At 44.6% G+C, this 22350-nt stretch overlaps 2 protein-coding genes across 12 annotated transcripts in view; one reads left to right on the forward strand and one right to left on the reverse strand.

Moving 5' to 3' along the window:
* Positions 1-22350, forward strand: part of LOC101081454 (solute carrier family 41 member 3) — an 837990-nt gene that overhangs the window by 694156 nt on the left and 121484 nt on the right. For 7 of the 11 annotated variants that reach the window (XM_045052063.1, XM_023249803.2, XM_045052064.1 and 4 more), the window contains exons 1-2: positions 4450-4598; positions 21367-21653. In XM_045052063.1, coding sequence (XP_044907998.1) covers positions 21399-21653 — 255 coding nt within the window. In that variant the 5' untranslated portion in view covers positions 4450-4598; positions 21367-21398. Of the gene's footprint in view, positions 1-4449; positions 4654-21366; positions 21654-22350 lie in introns of those variants that run through there. The other 4 variants (XM_023249800.2, XM_023249802.2, XM_045052061.1 and 1 more) reach the window with 3 other exon arrangements.
* On the reverse strand, positions 451-6020 carry LOC111559195 (proline-rich protein HaeIII subfamily 1-like). The gene is made up of 3 exons (XM_045052603.1): positions 5940-6020; positions 4288-4902; positions 451-615 (listed from the first exon to the last, which is right to left on the reverse strand). The coding sequence occupies exons 1-3, from the start codon at positions 6018-6020 to the stop codon at positions 451-453; spliced, it is 861 nt and encodes a 286-aa protein (XP_044908538.1).

Raw genomic sequence — 22350 nt, forward strand, 5'->3', positions numbered from 1 at the left:
TGTACTAGTAGAGATGTTCAGAGATGAACAGACAGAGTCTCTTCCCTTGGGGAATTCACAGTCTGAGAGGCAAAAATATCCCACCTAATATAGCACAATGACATAGTTAAGAGGTGTTGGGGGATTCCAAGGAAAGAGGCTGAGGGGCATGTGCTTGACACTTCCCAGGGGAGGACAAGCCTGAGCAGAGGCTTTAAGGGAGTCATTGCAGAGGGCAACCACTGCAGGGCAGGACCAGGTAGGAGGGCTGACCTTGCTGCAAGGTGTGGTCTCTGAAAGGGATGGCTGAGTGGCAGCACAGGTGTTGGTGGGATTGTGGAAAGAAGGTGAGGTTCCTAAACTCCAAAGTGATTTGTAGTATCTATAGTATGTCTTTGTGGGGTCAGTCTGCGAGGCCGGGCGATGGCCCTCCACTCTGGGAAGTGAGGCAGTCAGGGCTTGGCCAGCCCATCATACGGGCCTCTGAGACTGTGGGGGACAGTGCAGCGGTGGAGCAGGGGGCTGGGAAGGATTTGAACTGGGGCTGCTGCCTCCAGGCTGAAGGCCATTTGGGGAAGACAAGGACTGGTTGGGAACGAAGGATGGACGGTATGATGGCAGAGCAACAGCAGGAAACTGGAACAGGCATGAGGAAAGCTGTGGGCAGGGTAAGGCCCTCCTTGTGCCCCAAGCCTGCTACAATGGTCCATCCATGTGCCTAGAATCACCCCCTGCTTGTGATTTGTCCTGTTAGAACATTAATGGTAACAGTAAACATAGTAGCGGGAAACATGAATTGAACCCTTGCTATATGTGAGGCACTAGATGTGAGGACTTTACATGGATTGCTTCCTGTCGCCCTCAACCTTTTGAGGCAGGTACTAACATTAACTCCACTCTACAGATGAGAAGACTGAGGTTCACATCTTTCCTAAGCTCAGCTTGTGAAATTATTTTTTTTTAACTTTTTTTAAATTTATTTTTGAGACAGGAGACAGAGAGAGACAGAGCATGAACGGGGGAGGGTCAGAGAGGGAGACACAGAATCGGAAGCAGGCTCCAGGCTCTGAGCCATCAGCCCAGAGTCCGACACGGGGCTCGAACTCACAGACCGCGAGATCGTGACCTGGCTGAAGTTGGATGCTTAACCGACTGAGCCACCCAGGCGCCCCTGAAATTATTTTTTTAAACTTAAAAAATTATTCATTTATTTTTGAGAGAGAGAGAGAGAGAGACAGAGAGAGAGAGCAGAGCGAGGGGCAGAGAGAGAGAGTTAGGATCTAAAGCAGGCTTCAGGCTCCAAGCTGTCAGCACAGATCCTGATGCAAGGCTCAAATTCACGAATCATGAGATCATGAGCTGAGCTGAAGTTGGACGCTCAACTGACTGAGCCACCCAGGTGTTCCTAAGCTTATGAAATTATTAATCCCTTGCATTAGTCAGCTGGGACAGCCACAACAAAGTACTCCAGACCAGGTGGTTTAAACAACAGACATTTATTTCTCAGAGTCCTGGAGCTTGGAAGTCCAAGCTAAAGGTGCCAGCACAGTTGGTTTCTGGTGCCTTTACACTGGGTCCTCACATGGCCTGTTTTCTGTGGGTACAAGCAGGGAGAGAGAGAGATGAGAGATGAAAAGAGAGCACTCTTGATTCTCTTCCCCCCAGTTGTGAGCATTCCAGTCCTATAGGGTCAGGGTCCCACCCCATAAGACCTCATTTAACCATTTTATAAAATTTTTTACACATTTATTCATTTTTGAGAATGAGAGAGACAGAGTTTGAGCAAGAGAGGGGCAGAGAGAGAGGGAGACACAGAATCTGAAGCAGGCTCCAGGCTCTGAGCTGTCAGCACAGAGCCCAAAACGAGGCTCAAAATCACAGATCGTGAGATCATGACCTGAGCTGAAGTCAGATGCTTAACCAACTGAGCCATCCAGGTGCCCCTCATTTAACCTTTATTGCATCCTTATAGATATTATCCTCAAGTACAATCACATTGCGCATTAGGACTTTAATATACAAATTCGGGTGGGGAACAACACAACTCAGTCCATAAAATCCACTAACATTTTATCATTTACAAATGTATTTTGTGTCTATATATCTTAAATTTCCATCCCAGGACTACAGTTTTGGTATAGTATCTCTTTGTAAAGCTATTCACTGACAAAAGTTCAGCCAGGCCTGTGGACTCCCAAGGCAGCACTCTGGGCACTTCTAGATGCCCATTAGTGAGGGGAAGAGAATGGGGCACGAGCTAGTTTGCAGGATTTGGTGCACACTGCCTGCCACTTACCAAGGCCCTGAAGAATGGGTCCTGTGTCCGAGCATTGCAATTGTCCTTTGGAACTTAGCTGGGGCTGCCCCCTTTGCAAGAGTGCTATATTCTCGCTATGGTTTCTTTACTATTCAAGTCAACTGATAGTTGCCATTTATCCTCATGCTTTTGATGGTTTATTTTTCCTGCATTAGAGGTAAGTAGAAAGTAAAATGTTTCTTATAAGTATATTGACACGAGATAAACCCACCTCAAAATTTACAGAACCCAGGGCAAGATTACAAATGGAGGCCCACAGGGGCACCTGGGTGGCTCAGTCAGTTAAGCGTCCGACTTCGGCTCAGGTTCCTGGGTTTAAGCCCCGCATTGGGCTCCGTGCTGACACCTCAGAGCCTGGAGCCTGCTTCACATTCTGTGTCTCCCTCTCTCTCTGCCCCTCTCCTGCCCATGCTCTGTCTCTCAAAAATAAAAGTAAGTAAAAGTTAAAAAAACACACACACAATTGTGAGCCCCACAAACCATATGTTTAAATACATATGCAAATAAAACATAGCTGTAAAATAGAGTCTATTCTGTTTTCTGGCCTTGACAATGTACTTCCATAGCAACCTGGGAAGCCAGTTCAAATGTAGAATTCTTGGACTCTTGTATAAAGACACAGGGCATGCTCCACAACTGGTTCATTCTCTGGGTCACTGATCTGAGTATATATCCTAGCAGTGGGCTTAGAGCCATTCAGAATTCCCAGGTCTGGGGAGCTGGAGCATCATCTGGAAAGTTTAGGGCAGGATTATTGGCTACCAGTAGACATGAACCCTCTTTCCTTGGGGAGTGCAGGAGGTGCCAGAGGATGGCTGGCCCCCAGAAGCCTAGGTGGGTAAGAGGTGTGCAGGCAGTACCCAACCCAGATATAGGGCAAGACACCTGCTGAAAATCAGGGTGTCTGTAAACCTATAGTATATAGATATAGATAGATAGATGATTAGATATAGATATAGATACAGATATATAGATATAGATAGAAAGATAGATCTATATAGATATATAGATATATATAGATATATATAGATATATCTATGTAGATAGATATATCTACGTAGATATATATGTTTGACAAAGATATATATATCTTTGTGTTTAGCATGCAGATTTGTCTTTTGCTGAAATAATATAGCATAGAACTAAATCTTATTAAATATCTAGCATCCACTTGCCCTTGTGTTTCCATTCATTTTGGACTTTTGTCTGGTTCCACTCATGTTCTGGCTCTGTGAGCATGAGAAGGTTTCTGGCAAAAACCATAAGGGTGAAATTTGCCTGAGGCTGTGTGCCTCCAAAATCTCTCATCCTTCTTTAGATGTTGGTCAGAAGAGGCCAACAATTAAGACTGTTTTGAGTCAATTAGGGAAAATAGAACTGGACGGGGTATTGCTAACTTTGTTGGGTGTGATACTGGTATTCTGGGGATGTTTGAAAAAACAAACCTTAATGATTAGAGAAACATACTCAAGAATTTAAAGGTGAAATACGTCTGCCGGAATGCTTTAAAAATTACTCTGAGAACAACAAAACAAACAAACAAACAAAAGGTGTGTGTAGGGGGATATAGACAGGAAAAAAAAAGGTCAAGAGGCAGACCATGATAGAAGCTGGCCTATCAGTGTGTGGGACCATTTTATTGTTCTACTTTTGCGTGAGTAAACATTTCTCATAATAAAGAAGTTAAACATAAGAACAAAATGGTATCCTGGAGAGCTGATGGAGCTCTGGCTGCAGGCGAAGCAGCTGTTCCTTAAGAATGGCTGGTCTTCACACACCCTTTACAGATGGGATCCTCAAGCCCCCATTCCTCCTGGGTGGTTTCACAGCCCTAAACTCGGTTTCCTTCTTTGTAAACTAGGCCTCAGCATATGACCTCCCCGCAAGGGCTGTTGCCAGCATTGAGCATTGACTGCAACAAAGGAGGAGAGGAGCTTGGCACTCTCAGGAAGTGTTCAGTTTTACCCAGCCTGGAAATGACTTCTGGCTACACTTGTCCCCACCACAAAGTCCAAACTCCTGGGCCCGGGGGTGGAGTCTGCGAGGCCCTGCTTTCCAGCGAAGTGGGGGTCAGACACCGCGACCTTGCAGCGGGGGCACCCGGGGCCCGCCTCCCTCGGGCCCTGGGCGTCAGGGCCCTGCCTCCAGAGCCGGCTCTGCCCAAGGCCCCGCCTAGGCCCGCCTTCGCCATGTTCTGCGGTGGCTGGGTATGGTGGCCTGAAGATCCGGCGTTCCCTGTTTCCTCCCTCATTGAGCCCTCCCCTTGGCCCGCGCGCCTTCTGCTCGCCCGGGAGGGGATCGGGTAAACATGGCGCTGCGCCCCAAGCGGGCCTGGGCAGGGGTGCGGGAAGTCTGGGGTAAAGCGGCGATGGAGTCCAAAGGGGGCGGTCTGGGTGGGTGGACATGTCACACTGAGGAGGCCCGGCCCTGGGGAAGCGCTGGGGTTGGGGCGCGGAGTGGGGGATGAGCAGTAGAGGAAGTAAACCCAGGGCCTTTGGAGGGGGACCTCGGGACGGGGTGGGGCACACCTGGAAAGTCCGGGGCCTGGGCAACGCAGAAGAGGACGTGAACCCAGAGCGGGGGGAGTCCGGTGGGAGGCCAGGGGCCTGCAAGAAGGCGAAAATAAGGGAAAACGGGAAGGGGAAAGAGAAAGTGGTCCCAGAGGGGCCTTGGGCAGAGGGGGCGCCTGGGAAGGTATCCAGGTAAGGGCCCAGGGCAGGGTCCTGGATGACGGACCTGGGATGGAGGGAGACAAACCCAGGGTCCAAGGCGGGTTTGATGCCCGGGGCGGGGGGGGGGGGGGGGGGGGGGGGCGGAATCCAGACTGAGGGTTGGGCAAGTCTTCACGTATTTCTGAGGCTCTCTCTCCTGCATATCCAGTATCTTGGCTTACTAGGCCTGCTGTCCCCCACCTACTTATCAGAAACTACCCAGGTGGGTATTCCAGCTGATTCTGATGCAGCTATATTTTAAGAGGCACTGGTCTGAAACATTAGAGCTTTGAGGGATTTAAAGTGGGAGAACCAGCCAGGTGCCCTGTGATGCAAGTGCATTATTAACATTTAATCTTCACAGCCTTGTGAAGTTGGTGCTCTTGTCCCCATTTAACAGATGAGGCACAGAAATTTCACTTTTCCAAGGACCAGCATCTAGGAAGAGGAAGAGCTGGGATTCAGACCCTCAGGGCAGACTCCAGGGTGCTCCCACTGAACCAGGTCTCCTATAAAACTACCAGAGGTAGTTTGGCCTCACAGCAGGTAGTGGGCAGCTGAGTGGAGCCGATCGGTTCCAGCATTTTGGCTGTGCAGTGAAGAGTTAGGACTGGCCTTGTCTCTTGCCTTGGGGTGAGCACTAGTTTGTATGAGGTCCCGGTGACCAGGTCTCAGACCTGGTGTGTTGGCCCCAGGGTGCCCAAAGGCCCTAGATTCAAGGCCAGCTTCTCCCTGACTCACGGGGAGGCTCCGCATCAGTGTCCTCCTCAGTCTGATGGGTACAGACTCCCCAGGAGGCATCTGCAAGAGCAATGACCTTACAGATTCCTGTGACTGGCAGCCAGGTGGGCCCAGGTCCCCCTGCCCAGCCCTTCTCAAGGCCTGCGCCCGAGGAAGGGGCTCCAAGCACACGGGCTGTGCAGGGCTCTCACTCCACACTCTGACACCTTGGCAGGGTCTGACACCTTAGTACTTCTTTGTTGTGGGGGCCTGTCCTGGGGCACCGCCTCCATATTGTGTCCTCTGGGGGAAAGGCTGGGTGGGAACCTCTGCCCTGGAGTCAGTGCCACCTCCCCAGGTCTCCCCCTCTCTGGGGGCTACAGGACAGGGTTTTCCTGCATCCACAGCCCACTCTCCCGACAGAGGCCGCCTTCACCAGCAGGCCTGTCCTTCAGGACCTGGTGTGTTCATCTGTACTCATTTCTGTCGATGCAAATGACATCTGAACACATTCTCCTTCTGACACACCCCCATGTTCTCAAGGAAGCTGAGTGCCCTTGACTACCATCCACAGGGTTGTGAGGTCCCTGCTGGGGGATCACGGAGGCCCCACACTGTAAGGGGCACAGGGTAGGTGGGAACGCCTGATGGGTGCTGACCACACTGGGCCTCTGGTGCACATTTGATGAGCTTAGAGGGCATTCTTCAGTGTGCTTCCCTCACACAAGTTTCTTCTGGAACTGTTCTGTGTGGTCCCCATAGCTCTGCCCTACACCTTGAGAGGAGGCCTCTTTCTTAGCAGTCAGGGAACCCTTCAGTTTAGCTCAGCTGCTGGCACTTGCCTCCTGGTGCCTACCTGGTTTCTTGGCATATTTAGAAACTCATTTGTATTCTATCTGAATCCAACCGCCATGAGTGAGTCATCCAGAGGGTTTCACTCATTTTGGGAGGAGAGAACGAAGCTTTGTGGTTCATGCTTCTCTAATTGTCTAGTGTTTGTAAACGCTTTTGGGCCTCTTTATTTTTTTTAATGTTTATTTTTGAGAGAGAGAGACAGATGGAGCATGAGCAGGGGAGGGGCAAAGAGGGAGGGAGACACAGAATGTGAAGCAGGCTCCAGGCTCTGAGCCTTCAGCACAGAGCCTGACATGGGGCTTGAACCCATGGCTGTGAGACCATGACCTGAGCCGAAGTCAGACACTTAGCATACTGAGCTACCCAGGCTCCCCATTGGGCCTCTTTTTAATTGGTTATCTTGTCTGATCTGTGCCCTTCAGCTGGTGAGCCTTCCAGCTCCCTGGTTATCCTGTGACTGTGGTGATGGGTGATTTCTCCTCCCCTTCCTCTGGTTCCTGCTTTTTCCAGCGCTCTTGACTTTTCCACTCCTTCCTGCTTACATGCGTGAGTCTTCCTGAAGTGAAGCAGTTGTGATTAAGTTGTCAAAAGCAGTTGACTAAAGTCAACAAAGGAAGGATTCTCTGGTAGGCTGTATCTCATCCTTTGTTGATTTTAATTAGTGAATGATTTTGTCTGCTGATTTATTTTGTTCATTATTGGCTTTATACATTTTGTATCAACTTTTCTGTTTTGATATCATAATGAACTCATGGTCCTTTGCAGACTCAACTTGTGAAGTGGTAACTATACTGTATTATTATTAGATGCTGAAGTTGTCACCGATTGACAGTGGTAGTCTGTTTACAATTTTGTTCCTTTGTCATTTTAGTCCCTCCTCTGACACCTTTGAAAGCATCTTATTTTCTAGCAACACCACAGTGTTCCAGAGCCGTCTCAATTTTTCTCCTGCCCCAAGTTATGGGATTCATTGTCCTCCAAGAGTCCTGTTTTGAGTATTAGACATGAAAATCTGAGTGCAGAGATAGATGGCCCCCAGGCTAGGGGAACATGTTGTTGCTTTGGACTACTTTTAGAAGTGTCAGAGCCAGAAAATACATCTTGTTTTAAGGTTAGAGTTCACATGGACTTCCAGCGGTTTGATGCTCTGTAGCCAACTATCTTTGAAGTACATAGTGTCATGTGCAGCTAAGATTTTTCTCCCACATTGGCAGTCCTAAGCTCAGCACCATCTCTCACCCCCAGAGGAGGGCAGCTAAACTGTAAATGAAATCACAGAGCTGGAACATTGTCAGTTATCTTTTGATGCATAACAAAGTACTGCCAAACCTAGGGACTTAAACAGACAGTGATTTATCATTTCTCAATGTTCTGTGGATTGCTGGGGTGTATCTTTGGCTTCATGGGGGTCATCTGGCATCACTCAGGGGCCCTGATCCCTTTATAGTGGGGGAAGCAACAGAGTTGTCTTTTGAAAACATAAACAGTCACTCTGAGGAAGAAGCATGTACTCCTTGCTCTGCCTGTAAGACCCTACATGACTGGCTGCCTTGTCCTCCTTTCCTGCCATCCTCTTGTATCTACATACCCCAGACTTGTTGGCCTCTTTGCCTTTCCTTCCTTGGAAGCACCAAATTTGCCCTACCTCAGTGCCTCTGTACTCGCTGTTGTCTGCTTGCAGGGCTCCTCCCCTAGATCTTTGCACAGTTGGCTTTTTTTTTTTAAGTTTTATTTATGTATTTTTTAGTCATTGCTACCCCCAGTGTGAGGCTCAAACTTGCAACTCCTAGATCAAGAGCTGCATGCTTTTCTGACTGAGCCAGCCAGGCACCCCTGCACAGTGGAAATTTTTTTATACTTAGGGTTCATTAAAATGTCACCCTCTCTTCTTGAGTCTTTGATCCTCCATCCACACCCTACCCTACACTTTCCCAGGATAGTCCCTGTCAATTCACAGTATTTAATTTATCTTTTTCACTTGTTCTCTTGTTTATTTCTGTCTCTGCCTCTAGAATACAAATTTCCTGAGAGCAGGACTTTATCTGTCTTGCTTTCCACTGCATTCTTGGTGCCTAGAAAACTCCTTGCATAAAAGGAAGGAACAAAACATTTGTTGAATGGATGATAAATCATTCATGCACCAAAGGAGGAGAGGGATGAATAGGTGGAGCACAGAGGATTTTTAGGGCAGTATAACTACTCTGTGTGATATAATGATGGATGCATGTCATTCTACATTTGTCCAAACCCATCGACTGTACAACACAGGAATGACCCCTACTGTAAACTGGACTTGGGGTGATCATGATGTGCCAGTGTGGGTTCATCAGTTGTAACATGCTCCTGTCTCGTGTGGGATGTTGGGGGCAGGGGTATATGGGAATTCTGTGTACAGTCCTCTCAATTTCTCTGCGAACCTAAGACTGCTCTAAAAAATAAAGGTTTTTTTTTTCTTTTTTTTTTTTAATAGTGCACATCCATTGGGAAGAAGTCTGAACAATATAGACTTACATATAAAGTCCAGAGGATTATATCCATACCTTCTGTACCCCAAGCCCTTTCTGTTTATATCCGCGCCTCTTGTGTTGACTGGCTGGGTGGCTGTGATGCCTTTCATGGGAAAGATGAGATTAAGAGGTGGAATGGGGAAACTGCAAGCTCTGTGTTAGACCAAGGGTGCCTGAAATGACTCTCAGACCGCTGAGTGGGAAGTTGGCTCTCCGTGTCTGGATCCTGGGCTGAGGGCTGAGCTGGGAGACGTGATTGGGAGGTAGTAGCAGCATATCATTGTTACTTCAGGCTATGGGACTGGGGGAGGTCCACACACAGGCTGTAGACAGAAGACAAGTGAGGAGAGTCTGGAGTGTCAGCGTTAGAGATCAGAGGAAGAAGCCACACCAGGAAAAGAGACAGGACACCCGTGGAGTAGGACAAAATGAGGCATGCATGGAAACCTGGGAAGGGCTGCCAGATAAAACACGGAATTTGAGAGAAACAGTGACTCACTTTTCAGCATAACTATGTCCCATTTTACCTGCAAAATCTGGCAACCCTAAGCTGGAAGAAGAATGGTGTGACATCATATCAGCCTTTCCACAGTGATGCTACAGGCCAGGAATGCCTGCTGGTACTATACTACTTGTAGTGATCCCCTTGCGGGTTCCCCTCCTGGAGCCATTGTTGAAGTTGGATCAGCCTTTGTGGTTCTTGTTATATTATTGCAGGAAGTGCCTTAGCACAGTCATCAGGGAACTTTGGAGAACAAGATTTATTACTCACAGGTCCTGGAAGGTCCATGGCATGCCCGAGGGCCACACAGCCACACAGTGCAGTCTAAGGTAGAGAGAGAGGGAGGGTGTGTGGGTCTGGAGCTCTGCACTTATTGGGACAGGATAACTAGGGTTTCATGGGTTCACTGATTATCGGATGGCTTAAAACATGAGAGCAAGAAGTTGGATAAGGGAAGGGAGCAGCAGAGTCACTCAAGCAGTCAGTGATCTAGATTACCCAGGACTTGCTAAAAGGGGAGCTTCATGGGTTGGGGTGACCTTCTGGGATTGATTTGCTAGGAGCTGCCTTTGAAATGGATGCCTCAGCAATCAAAGGCTTCTTGACATGCACACACTAGGAGCCCAGGAGAAGCAAAATCAGTCCCAGCACCATTAACCTAACCTTTATTGTAGAGTGCTGAACACAGGAAGGCTCCAGAAGAGCCTTTTAACAAGGGGGAGGTGGGCAGAATGTTTTAAGGGCTTTAGGGGGAAGGTATTTGTCAGAGTTCCTGTAGATGTAGCAGGAAGGGGGCAGCACCAGTGTGGCCATTTTCGGAAATGAGAGCAGGGCGTCATTCTTGATGGTCAGCAGCTCTTCTGTGCAGGCTGGACTGGACTTTATCAGGAGGGAGGAGAAGGGATGAAAAAAGAGCAGGGGCTAAAGCCACATGCAGGAGGGGTGGGGGGCACACTGCGGGGACAAGGATGTGGGGAGGCCACGGTGGGCAAGTCTCAAGTCCTTGAGTCTCTCATGCCCTAGTGAATCTGGCTGAGACGTTGGGCACACTGAGGTCTGCGGGGATTGTTTGGCATTGTGCAGGTGACCTCTGGTCTTGGCAAGGGCCACGTGTGCAGGAAGGAGCCAAATGGGTGTTGAGCACAGAGGCAAGGACATAGAGACAGTATGGACATGTCTCTTTCATTGTGCCCTGAAAGGGAGGAGAGAAATAGGGTACAAGCTAGAGGATGGCTTAGGGTCCAGGGAACTTATTTGAGAGACAGATTCTCGTGCAAGGTCCTATTGTTGGAGGATCCCACAGAGGGAGTGCGGAGAAACTGAAAAGGCAGGAAAGGAGACCCTTGCTAGTGCTAGTTCTTGAGAAGGCCAAGGTGGGCTCCAGGGCCCAGGGGAGAGGCAGTGATAGCCCTTCTCAGGATTTTTGAGCATAAAGGATATGAAGGGCTGCTGCATGGGTCCCTGGGTAGCTGTGTCTATTTTTTTTTTTTTTAAAGAGATTAAGTATCTGGCACTGCAGGGACCCAGGGACTGCCCCCTCCCCAACCCTATTCTACTAAGCATCCTTTCTCCCCTTGGGTTTGAAGGGAGCCACATAGGATAGCAGAATGGGGACCTGAGACCCTATTGATTGTTCTGTATGTGGCTCCGGATGAGGTTTTGGGGTGATAGTGGGGTTCAAGGGATCCAGAGCCAACGGCCAAGAAAGAATTCTTGAAGATGTCTTTGGTGCAAAAAGGTGATTTTATTGAAGCACGAGGACAGGACCCATGGGTAGGAAGAGCTGCCTGGGACCATTAGGAGAGACTGGGGGAGGTAAAGTCCAGGGGAAGTTTCCAGTGAGATTTTCATATGCCAAAGAAGACTCATAGGATACCAGAGGCCTAGCCATTGTCGAGCTAAGCTGGTTTTTCCCTGTAGCAAAGCATTAGCTCCAAAGAGTTCCTGGAGAAACGTTTTATTCTGCCAGCCTCAAGTAATTGTCAGTGGGCTGCAGGTTATTAGGAAATTTAGTTCTATATGCCATTTCCTTCCGCCTTTGTTTCCCACATCAGCTCCCAGTGGTGGTAGGACTGGGACTCTTCCCCTCCCCCCCCCCCCCAGCACCATTACCTGCCTCCCCACTGTGGCCAGGCCTCCTATGTGTGCCTGACTCAGTTTACCACTGTTGCTGCACAGCTTGTGGTGAATTTAAAAAGAATGGTTGGTTCACCTCAAGGTTCAGGCTCAGAGGGTCTAGGGCAAGAAAGCCACTGGGAAGATGGAGTGTGGGCCTCAGTCCGAATGAATGACCTGGGCCTGGACCAACGAGGTAAGGGTGACTTCTGTAGGGGAAGGACCAGGGCAGGAGCCAGGGTGGTACCTCTGTAGCAAGAAGAGCAGACATTTCCTGTTTTGCTGCTGGGCTGCTGTAAAGCCTTTAGGAGGGGGGAACTCATGGTGTAATATGTAATTTCCATCTTCTTTTTTTTTTGTAGTTTATTGCTTTTTTAAGCTGAGCAAAGCCTGCCTTCACCCAGGTTCTGTAGCCTTGTGTGTGTGGACTGTTCTACCTTCAGTCGTGTCCCCAAAGATGTGAGGCTTCTCCTGTGTCCTCCTTACTCATTGCTCACAGCTCAGGCTGTCCTCACAGGCCCAGCATCTCTGTTGACTTAATAAAATTGCTGTACTCAGTGCAGGGCCCCTGGTCCCTTGCCAATGGGGGTCTGGGGCTGGTGGCCTTGGGCTGGCTAGGAGTTAAAACATGTAGCGACTTGTCCCTGCTGTGTTCTTTCCTCTATTCTTCCTCAGTCTATAAATCCTCTGGCAAAAAAGGTTTTACCAACCACTGGGTGAACTATCAAGGATGACATGAGAAATTACATAAAAATTATATCCGTGCTAAAAATAGGGGTGGACAGATGTATACATTTTATTAAATAAAACAACCCAGTATCTAGGACATTGATTAAAAAAAATAGCACGTGTGTGTGTGTGTGTGTGTGTGTGTGTACACATTGGAAGGATATACACTAGATTTAGCATTAGTTATTTGGGGGCAGTAAAATTGTCAGTGATTTAAACATCCTTATTTACATCTTTATGTTGTCTAAATTATATTTCTTATTAACACATTACTTTTGTGTTAAAAAGCAATCGGTTTGTTTTGTTTTGTTTTGTTTTGTTTTGTTTTGTTTGGAAAGGGATGGTTCTTCAGGAGTAGAATAGATGGATTGTGGTTCTACAGCATAGCTGAATGCAAGAATCTTCATGTCAGGTAAAAGACACCACACCTGAAGAATAAGTGGAATGTGACTATTGATCTAAATTGCAATGTAAGCACAACACTGTTATTTAGGGCTGTATTCTTAGTTGGTAACACTAAATAAGGATGATACAGAAACTGAGGAGTGATTCTCTCCAGAGTTTGGACAGTCGCCCCTGTGATAAGGAATAAAGGTTATTGTTAGGGGCTCAGAGAGTTTGGGAAGCTGCTAGTGTTCTGTTTCTTTACCTATTCCATAAATAATTCATGAATTTTTTTATTTATTTGTAAATCACATACCATCAAATTTGCCCCTTCAAAATGTATAATTCAGGAGAACAGAAGACACACGTTCACACAAAACCTGCATATGTTCTATGTTCATGTAATAGCCAAAAAGTAAAAAAAGTTCATGACATGGTGAATGGATAAACCAAATGTGTTCTATCCATACAGTGGAATATTATTTGGCCATAAAAAGGAGCGAAGTACTCATTGATGTAACAACATCAGTGAACCTGGAAAACATTATGCTAAGTGGTGTCTTTTTGACTTGTATTTTCCTAACAACTGATGTTGAGCATCTTTTAATGTGCTTATTGGCCATTCTACTCCTTTGCCAGTTTTTAAATTGGATTTATTGTTGAGTTGTAAGTATTCTTTATAAATTTGGGATACTAGATGCTTATCAGATTACATGGCAAATATTCTCTCTCTTTATGTGGATTGTCTTTTTACTTTATTGATAGTGTCCCACAAAACTTAAATTTTGATGAAGTCCAATTTATTTAATTTTTCTTTGGTTGCTTTTACTTTAGATATCGTGTCTAAGAAACCATTACCTAATCCAAAGTCACTAAAACTTATACCTACGTTTTCTTTTAAATGTTTTATAGTTTTAGCTGTTAGGTTTAGGGCTTTGGGCCATTTTGTGTTAGTTTTTGTATATGGTTTGAGGTAGGAGTCTAAACACATGATTTTGCATGTGGATATCCAGTTATTTTGGCACCATTTTTGAAGAGGCTCTTCTCTTCCCATTAAATAGCCTTGGCATCCTGGCTGAAAATCAATTGAACACAGGTGCATGGGTTTATTTGTGGATTCTCAACTCTATTTCATTTATCTATATTTTGATTTTTTTTTTAACGTTTATTTATTTTTGAGACAGAGAGAGACAGAGCATGAACGGGGGAGGGTCAGAGAGAGAGGGAGACACAGAATCTGAAACAGGCTCCAGGCTCTGAGCGGTCAGCACAGAGCCTGACGCGGGGCTCGAACTCACGGACCGTGAGATCATGACCTGAGCCGAAGTCGGCCGCTTAACCGACTGAGCCACCCAGGCGCCTCATCTATATTTTGATTTTAATACCAGTACTATACTGTCTTGATTATTGTAGCTTTATAGTAAGTTTTGAAATCAGGAAGTATATTCTTTTTTTCAAGATTGTTTAAAATTCTGGCTCTCTTGCATTTCCGTATGGATTTTAGGATTAGCTTGTCATTTTTGTGAAAAAGATGAATATAATTTTGTAGGAACGCATTGGATTTGTAGATCAGTTTGAGAAATATCACCATCTTAACAATATAAGTCTTTCAGTCCATGAGCACAAGATATCTTTTCATTTTATTAGGTTTCTCAAAATTCCTTTCAATCGTGCTTTATAGTTTTCAGGGTAAAAGTTTTTATACTTTTTTTTGGTTACCTTTATCCTTTAAGTATTTTATTCTTTTTGATGCTATTGCAGATGCAGTTTTCTTAGTTTATTAGATTGTTCATTGCTAGTGTATAGAAATAAAACTGACTTTTAAAAAATTGATCTTGTATCCTACAGCCTTGCTGAAGTTGTATGTGTGTGTGTGTATTCTTCAGAATGTTCTATGTACAAGATCATGTCATCTGTAAACAGAGTTAGTTTTACTTCTTCCATTCCAATTTGGATGCTTTTTATTTCATTTCTTGCCTGATTGTGCTGGATACGACTTCAAGTACAATGTCATAAGACAGGAGTGGCAAAAACAGGTATCCTTGTCTTGTGCCTCATGTTAAGGGGGATGCTTTCAATCTTTCACCATTAAGTTTGTTAACCGAGGGTTTCTCATAAACTTTATCAGATTGAAATAATTCCCTTAAATTCCTAGTGATTTTTTTTAGTGTTTATGAAAGTGTTGGATATTGCTGAATGCTCTTCTGATCTAATAAGTGAATCATGTTTTTTTTTTCTTTCTCCATTCAATTAATATGGTGTAATACATTGATTTTCACAAATTGAACCGACTTTGCATTCCTGAGATAAATCCCACTTGGTCATGTTGTATAAGACTTTTTATATGCCACATAAATCACTTTGTTAGTATTTTGTTGAGGAGTTTTGTGTGTATATTTATAAGGCTCTTATACTGGTCTGTAGTTTTCTTAGGTTGGCTCTGTCTGATTTTGGTATCAGGCAAATGTTCCCACTTCATCAGTTTCTTTGGGAGTGTGTGAAGGATGGTGTTAATTCTTTTTTAAATGCTTGGTAAATTTCATCAGTGAAGCCATCTGGTCTTGGACTTTGTGGGGGAATTTTTTGTATTGCTAATTCAATCTTGTAATTGTTACAGGTCTCTTAATTTTTTTATTTCTTCTTAATTAGTTTGTTAGTGTGTTTTTAGGAATTTATCCATCTCATCTAGGTTTTCTAACGTCTTGGCATACAATTGTTCATAGTATTCCCTCATTGTTGTTTTTATATTAGGTGAATGTGATAACCACTACACTACAGAAACAATTCTTTTTATATTTGTAAGTTCAGAAGTAGTGTTCCCTCTTAAATATTTACATCCTCGCTCTTTCTTGGTCAGTTTTAGCTAAAGGTTTGTGTATTTTGTCAATCTTTCCAGAGACCCAACTGTTGGTTTTGTTGATTTTCTCTATGGTTTTTTCTATTCTCTATTCCATTTATTACCACTCTAATCTTTATTGCTTCCCAGCCTCTACTTTTTTTGTGTTAGTTTAGTCTTCTTTCTCATTTTTCTTAAGGTGAAAGATCAATTTATTAATATAAGCTTCTCTCTTTTATTTTTTGCTTTTTCATATAGAAAGTTTAAGCACTGTATTCCCAGCATCCCATAAATTTTGGTATGCTATATTTTCATTTTAATTCGTCCCCAAAATTTTATGATTCCCTCGTGATTTCTTCTTTGACCCTTTAGTTATTTGGGTGTGTTGTTTACACAAATTTGTGAATTTCCCAAATTTTCTTTTATTTATTTGTAATTTTTTTGCATTTTGTGTGTTTTTTATATGATGTGTGGTTATCCTAGTGAATGTTCTGTATACATTGAAAATAATGTCTATTCTGCTATTGTTGGGTGGAATGTTCTATGCATGTATGATCTAATTTTTTTATAGTGTTCAAGTCTTCCCTTTTTTGTCGATCTTCTGATTGTTCAGTAGATTATTGAAAGTAGAGTATTGAAGTCTTCTATTGTTATAGAATTGTATTTCTCTCTCTCCAATTCTGTCAGGTTTTGCTTCATGTATTTTGTAGCTATATTGTAGGTGTATATAATTGTTATGTTTTTTGATAATTATTGATGCATTTACCATTATCAAATGCCCTTCTTTATCTGTAGTAACGATTTTGTTTTAATGTCTGTTTGTCTGATGCTAGGAAAGTCACTCCCCCCCCCCCTTTTTTTGGTTACTGTTTGCATGGTGTATGTTTTAAAAACCTTTTTACCTTCAACCAATCCATTTATATTTAGTGTAATTACTGATAAGATAGCATCCTGACATTTTGCCATTTGTTTTCTATATCTTATGGTTTCGTTCTGTTCCTCTATCCTTCATTACTATCTTCTTTTGTATTAGGTGGATATTTTCTAATGTATCATTTTTATTCCATTGTTGTTTTAAAAATATATATATTTTAGTTATTTTCTTAGTGATTGCTCTGAGGATTACAATTCCTTCCTTAGATAACATTGTAATTTAAATTAATAGCAACTTAATTTCACTAGTATATGAAACTTTGCTCCTATATAGCTCTGTTCTCTCCTACTTTGTGCTCCTCCTGTCATACAAATTACATTTGTGTATATTGTGTACCTATATATAGTGATTTATAATTACTGAATTATGCAGTTGTCTTTAAGTTGGATAAGAGAAAATAGAGTTACAATGCATTTATACATTTTTTTAAATTTGCCTATGTAGTTACCTTTACTAGTGTTCTTTATTTTTTATATGAATTTAAAGTACTATCTAGGTCCTTTCATTTCAGTCTCATGGTCTTTCTTTGGTGTTTCTTGTAGGGCAGGTGTGCTAGTGGCACATTCTCTTGGTTTTTGCTCATTTGGGAATCTCTTAATTTGTCCTTCATTTTTGAAGGATCCTTTTTCTGCTTTTCAGAACTGCTGGTGGAAGGTCTTATTCTTTCAGCACTTTGAACATGTCATCCCACTGCCTCTGTCCTCCATGGATTCCGATGTGAAGTAAGCTGTTAATCTTCCTGAGGAGTCCTTGTGCATGAAGAGTTGCTTCTCCCTGCTTTCAAGATTTTCTGTCTGTCTTTGACTTTTGGAAGATTGATAATGGTGTGTCTTGCGGTGGATCTCTTGTAATTTGTGCTCTTATATTCTACTTGTGATTTGTTGAGCTTCTTGAATATGGAAGTTTGATCGTATTTGGAAAGCTTTTGTGCATTATGTCTTCAAATATTCTTTTGGACCCCTTTATTTTTTCATCCCTGAGACTCCCGTTATACGTGCTTGTGTGCTTGATGCTGTCCCAAGGGCCCTGAGGACTTGTTCATTTTTCTTCATTCTGTTTTCTTTCTTTTCTTCAGATTGGATAATTTCTGTTGACTTAGCTTTCAGTTCAGTTGTTCTTTATTCTCCCTGCTCAGATCAGCCATTGCACTCCTCTAGGGCCATTATATTTTACAACTCCAGAATTTTTCTTTGGTTCTTCTTTAAGATAGTTTTTATCTCCTTGATATTCTCCATTTTGGTTAGACTCCATTTTTTTTTTACTTTATCTAGTTCTTCAGGGATGGTTGTTTAAGTTCTTTGAACATGTTACAGAACCAAGCTGGAACACTGGCGGAAAAACCAAGTGGCACTCAGCGGTCTTGGTGGGTTGGAGATTTATTTTACACTAGTGGGCTCAGAGGAGACTGTTTCGCCAAAGGTGTCAGCCCAGAATGCAAGTGGGGAGGGTAATTTATAGCCGACAGCCTCCATATCTGTGGGAGTTTTCACGCGCACAGCAAACAAAGGAAGAAGAAACCGGAGGAGGGGTCTCTAAGCCAGAGACCAGAGTTTGTTTTAGTCCAGTCAGCCATCTTTGGTGTACTTTATCCACTTCTCCAACATTCCCCCCCTTTGATGCCTTTTAAAAAAAATTTTTAGTAGGCATCACCTTTCAATTTTACAGGTTGGTACTCTCAGAAGGCTAAAATATACAGGTTGGTACTCTCGGAACGCTTGGAGTACTTTGGCAAGCAACAGTGTTTTCAATAAAACATACCATGGCATTCAGTATACAGGGGCCAATGGATACAAGTAAAATTATGGAGAGGAGGGGCCCTACCAGGGCAGGAAGCCAGGATGCCCAGTCTGTGAGATCCCATCCTTTCCATTGATTGATATTTTCCTGTTGTCTATGTTGAATTCTTTCCTTGAGTTCCTTAACCTTAGTTGTAACTATTCCTGACTGGTTTACGAAATAGCAACATTCCTCCCCCAGAAAGATACAAGTCCCTCCTTTTTCTGAAGTGAGGAGGTCCAGGGCTCACCTGTTTTAGAGGGTCACTGCTGCCAGAGAGTTTATTTGGCTTTGTAAGGTTACCAGAGAATCTGCCACCTGTTCCATGTCTTCATTTAGCTCTTGAGATAGTCTATGGTATAGTCCTATGGATGAACCAATGCCCCCTATTCCAGTTCCTATTCCTGTCGCAATTCCTGCTGCTATCAGAATGGGTAGCAGGATTGCCCATTTAGCCCAGGAGGTGGGGCTAAAAGTTGTTAGGAGCTGATCTTCAGTGTATACGGATATCTCTGGGGTTAGGAAGATGGAATAACATCTCTGAGTCCAGTTGGCCTGTAAGCATTGGTAGGCCAAATTAGAACATAGATAGAACACCCCAGGGATTGAACATAGGGTTGTATTCCTCTTTAAGGTTATATTTCTTCTGTATAGAGAGGTACCGTTCATACCTTCAGGGACAGATTAGATTGTTGGCATTTGTGAGATGGATCCCAGTGGCCAGGGGTCCAATTAAGACAGAAATGTTGGTTTTGCGATTTTCAGGAGCTTCCTAGGTAAAAGGGATAGGAGGGGCTAAGTAAGCCCTCCTGCTGAGGGGAAGCACATCCAGCAGGTTTGGGTGTGGTTATCTATTTTATGGAGGACTGGTAAGGTAGTGTTAGTCCAATGTTGGAGTGGGGAATTGGTAAGCATCTGATTGAGGGCTGAAAGGCTCAAACCCTGGTAGGCTACCGGGGGAGTGGTCACCTTTATGGCTTATATTACCCTGTTCTGGGTATCCTTTATAACCTTTTGAAGGGCCCTGTCCTGTATCCCTTCCCTGCCCGAGATTCCCCCATTGAGGAAGGTAAGTGTAACAAGACTTCCCTCTCTGGAAGCCCTTGTTGTCACATGGGTTCCTGACATTTTGGGTTATCTCTACAGTCCAATACTTAGTCCTTGGGGCACCAGGTAACTGACAGAGAGTGGGTGTTTTTCCCTTGTAGCAATCTTTGTGGAGGGAGGTGAAGGCGCTGAACTCCCTTGACTCCCTTATTGTCATATAGCCATCCTGGGGGCAAAGTGGGTAAGCAACAGTTGTAAGGGTGAGAGAGGTTATCATAATATACAGGCAATACTTAATAATCCTCCCATCCAGAGGAGGTATGTGAGACCCAGCATGCATCTTTTGTCCCATCTCTAGCTTGTTGGTGCAGTCTCTATTAGCCCAACAGTAAGAAGTTAGATGAGGGCTATGACACCAGTGAGGGGCAAGGGCTGGCAGAGTTGCATCCAAACCCCTGGGCTCAGTCCACATATTGATTCCTTAAGCTTCTGTCACGCAGGCCAGCCAACTTCCAGGGTGTGGCTGGAGCAGGGCTGGAGATCTCAGGGGCCAGTGTCTTTTTGAGGGTCTGTTATTGCTGCTTTCTATAGCTGTTGTTGGTTTAGCGACCTTTCTAAATGACTTCTTTGGTTTGTATTCTGTGTTGTACTTAGCTCCTGAGGACTCTGCTCTGTGGTCAGGTAATGCTTGGTTAGAGATGTCCTTGAATGCCGTGTGTGGAAGTGATGAGTCCCTCAGTCTTTGCCTGGAGGCTCTGTGTGCATGTTGGGGCACACCTTCAGTACATAGTGCTGTCGTTCACAGCCCTGCCTTAGTCTTCAAGTCTGCTTATGCAGAGCCTCCAGATCAGCTGGGGGTTAGAGCTTCGGGCCTTCTCGGCTCTTTCCTGAGCATATGCCCAGCTCACCATGAGTGGCCTTCTAGATTCCCAGGATTTTTAGGAACTTTTCAGAATTTAGGCATCTCATCTTTTAGGCTTTTGGTTTCTGTATTATTTACCCCAGCTATTACCCACTGCCTTAGGCAGCTTGAAGTGCTTATAATTGTTTTCAATAAATATCCCCCAGGGAAAAGGTTTTTTACACTATGTGAATTTTATAAGTCAGGTGAGGGGCACCTGGGTGGGTTAGTTGGTTGAGCTGTTGACCTGGGCTCAGGTCATGATCTCACAGTTCATGGGTTCAAGCCCCGAATCAGGTGCTGTGCTGACAGTATGGAGCCTGCTTCGGGTCTGTCTCCCTCTCTCTGTCCCTACCCCTATTCGCAACTCTGTCTCTCAAAAATAAAGAAACGTTAAAAATTTTTTTAAATGTCAGGTGAAATACAGATAGTCTGTAAGTGGCATTTTGCGGTGAACCACCTGATAGGTCAAACAGCGATAGTCCTTTGAGAATGAGGCTTTGAAAGAGCTCCAGCCCATTCTGCTCTTTCTAGGCTGTTGGTTTTTAAGGGTGCTGCAGAGCTGCAGAGCAGGGGGTGGGACTAAGGCACAGTAAAAATATCACAAACACCATGGACACAACAATGTGCTGTTCTTGCTGAGGATTCAGCATTTTTTTTTTAAATAAATACTCCTGCATTGCTCCAAGCTTTGGTGAATTTCCAGAGTTCTGAAAAACTGGGTTCTGACATTTTTTGCTAGGTATCTTGTTCTTCTCTGGAGGAAAGAATTTTCCTCCACCTATACCACCAGTTTTGCTGACTCGAATTAGTAAATATTGAGTGCTCTCTTCTGTGATATTTTATTTTTCTCAAACATGCGCATATTAAATAAAAACTGTTTAAATTGGGGTTGCAGGAGACCGTGTGGAGCAGTCCCTGAGCGAGGGGCTATTGACTGGGTAGAATGATGCCAGCCTCTGCTGGACAGAAGGGCCTGAGGGCTTACAGGGTATCAGTCCTATGGGGGTCAGGAACTCTGCTGATCAGCCACTATTGCTTTGTGTCTCCCAGGTTAAGGCTGCCAGGGGCTCAGCTCTGCTCACATGGATGGGACAGAGACCCGACAGCGGAAGCCAGAGGAGCTGGCTCTGCCACACGCCTTCAGCCCTGGAAGACTCTCTGGAGCCTCAGAAGATGGACCTCCGACTGTGTCTGAGAGGCACAGGGTGGTCTCTAAACCACTGGGGTCTGAGTTCAGCAGGGAGACTGCCTTGTCCATTGGCCTTCAGGTGATGGTGCCCTTCATGTTTGCAGGACTGGGACTGTCTGGGGCTGGTATGCTTTTGAACTATTTCCAGGTAAGAGGAAAATAAATGGGAATGGTGGTGTTGGGGGCACTGTTGAATGCCATACCTGAAGAGTAGGCCTCTACACTTTGAATCCAGCTTGAGGGACAAGGGACAGGACGTCCTCTTCTTGAATACCATTTTTGTATAAATTGAGAAAGATTCTTTTAGTTACTGGTGACAGAGACTAAAATTAACCCAGGTTAAGCTTTAAAAAGACAATTTATTAGCTCATATAATTGAAATATGTAAGGGGTTAGATTTCAGGCATGGCATGATCCAGGTGCTTAAATGATTAGCAGGATGCTGGCTTTTTCTCTGCCACACATCTATGATTTATTTTCAGGTAGGATTCTGTACATAGAGGGGAAGATGGCCCTTGGCATTTAATTTCAACTTAATACATGCGTTCTTAGAAAAAAGAGAGACTTCTTTGTCAATGTCCACATCAGTCTCTAAAAATTGATCCTGATGTCAGGTGTCCACTCCTGTTCCAGTTCCTGTTCCCTGAGGGAGAACATTCTCTGGCTCGCCTGACTACATTGTCATCACTCTTGGAGGGGAGGCAGGGTGCCTTGATTTGCAGCCCTACCGAAATGCCACAGAGTGAGGAACTGGGAGTTACCCATCAGACAAAAAAGTTACCAATGTACCCTGACTTTCTTGTTCTTCTACTGTCATTCCTTTCATTGGTATGGTCTCAGAAGTC

Source organism: Felis catus, chromosome A2, assembly GCF_018350175.1.
Source record: "Felis catus isolate Fca126 chromosome A2, F.catus_Fca126_mat1.0, whole genome shotgun sequence".
NCBI lineage: Eukaryota > Metazoa > Chordata > Mammalia > Carnivora > Felidae > Felis > Felis catus.

Bases quoted from the DNA above. Each gene is read 5' to 3' on its own strand.
- LOC111559195 (XM_045052603.1), bottom strand. From the start codon at position 6,020: ATGGAGGCGGTGCCCCAGGACAGGCCCCCACAACAAAGAAGTACTAAG. The intron at 4,903-5,939 runs GTGAGAGCCCTG...GCCTTCTTGCAG, and splicing joins CCAAGGTGTCAGAGTGTGGA to GCCCCTGGCCTCCCACCGGA. The intron at 616-4,287 runs GTAGCCAGAAGT...TGCCTGTTCCAG, and splicing joins ACTTTGTGGTGGGGACAAGT to TTTCCTGCTGTTGCTCTGCC.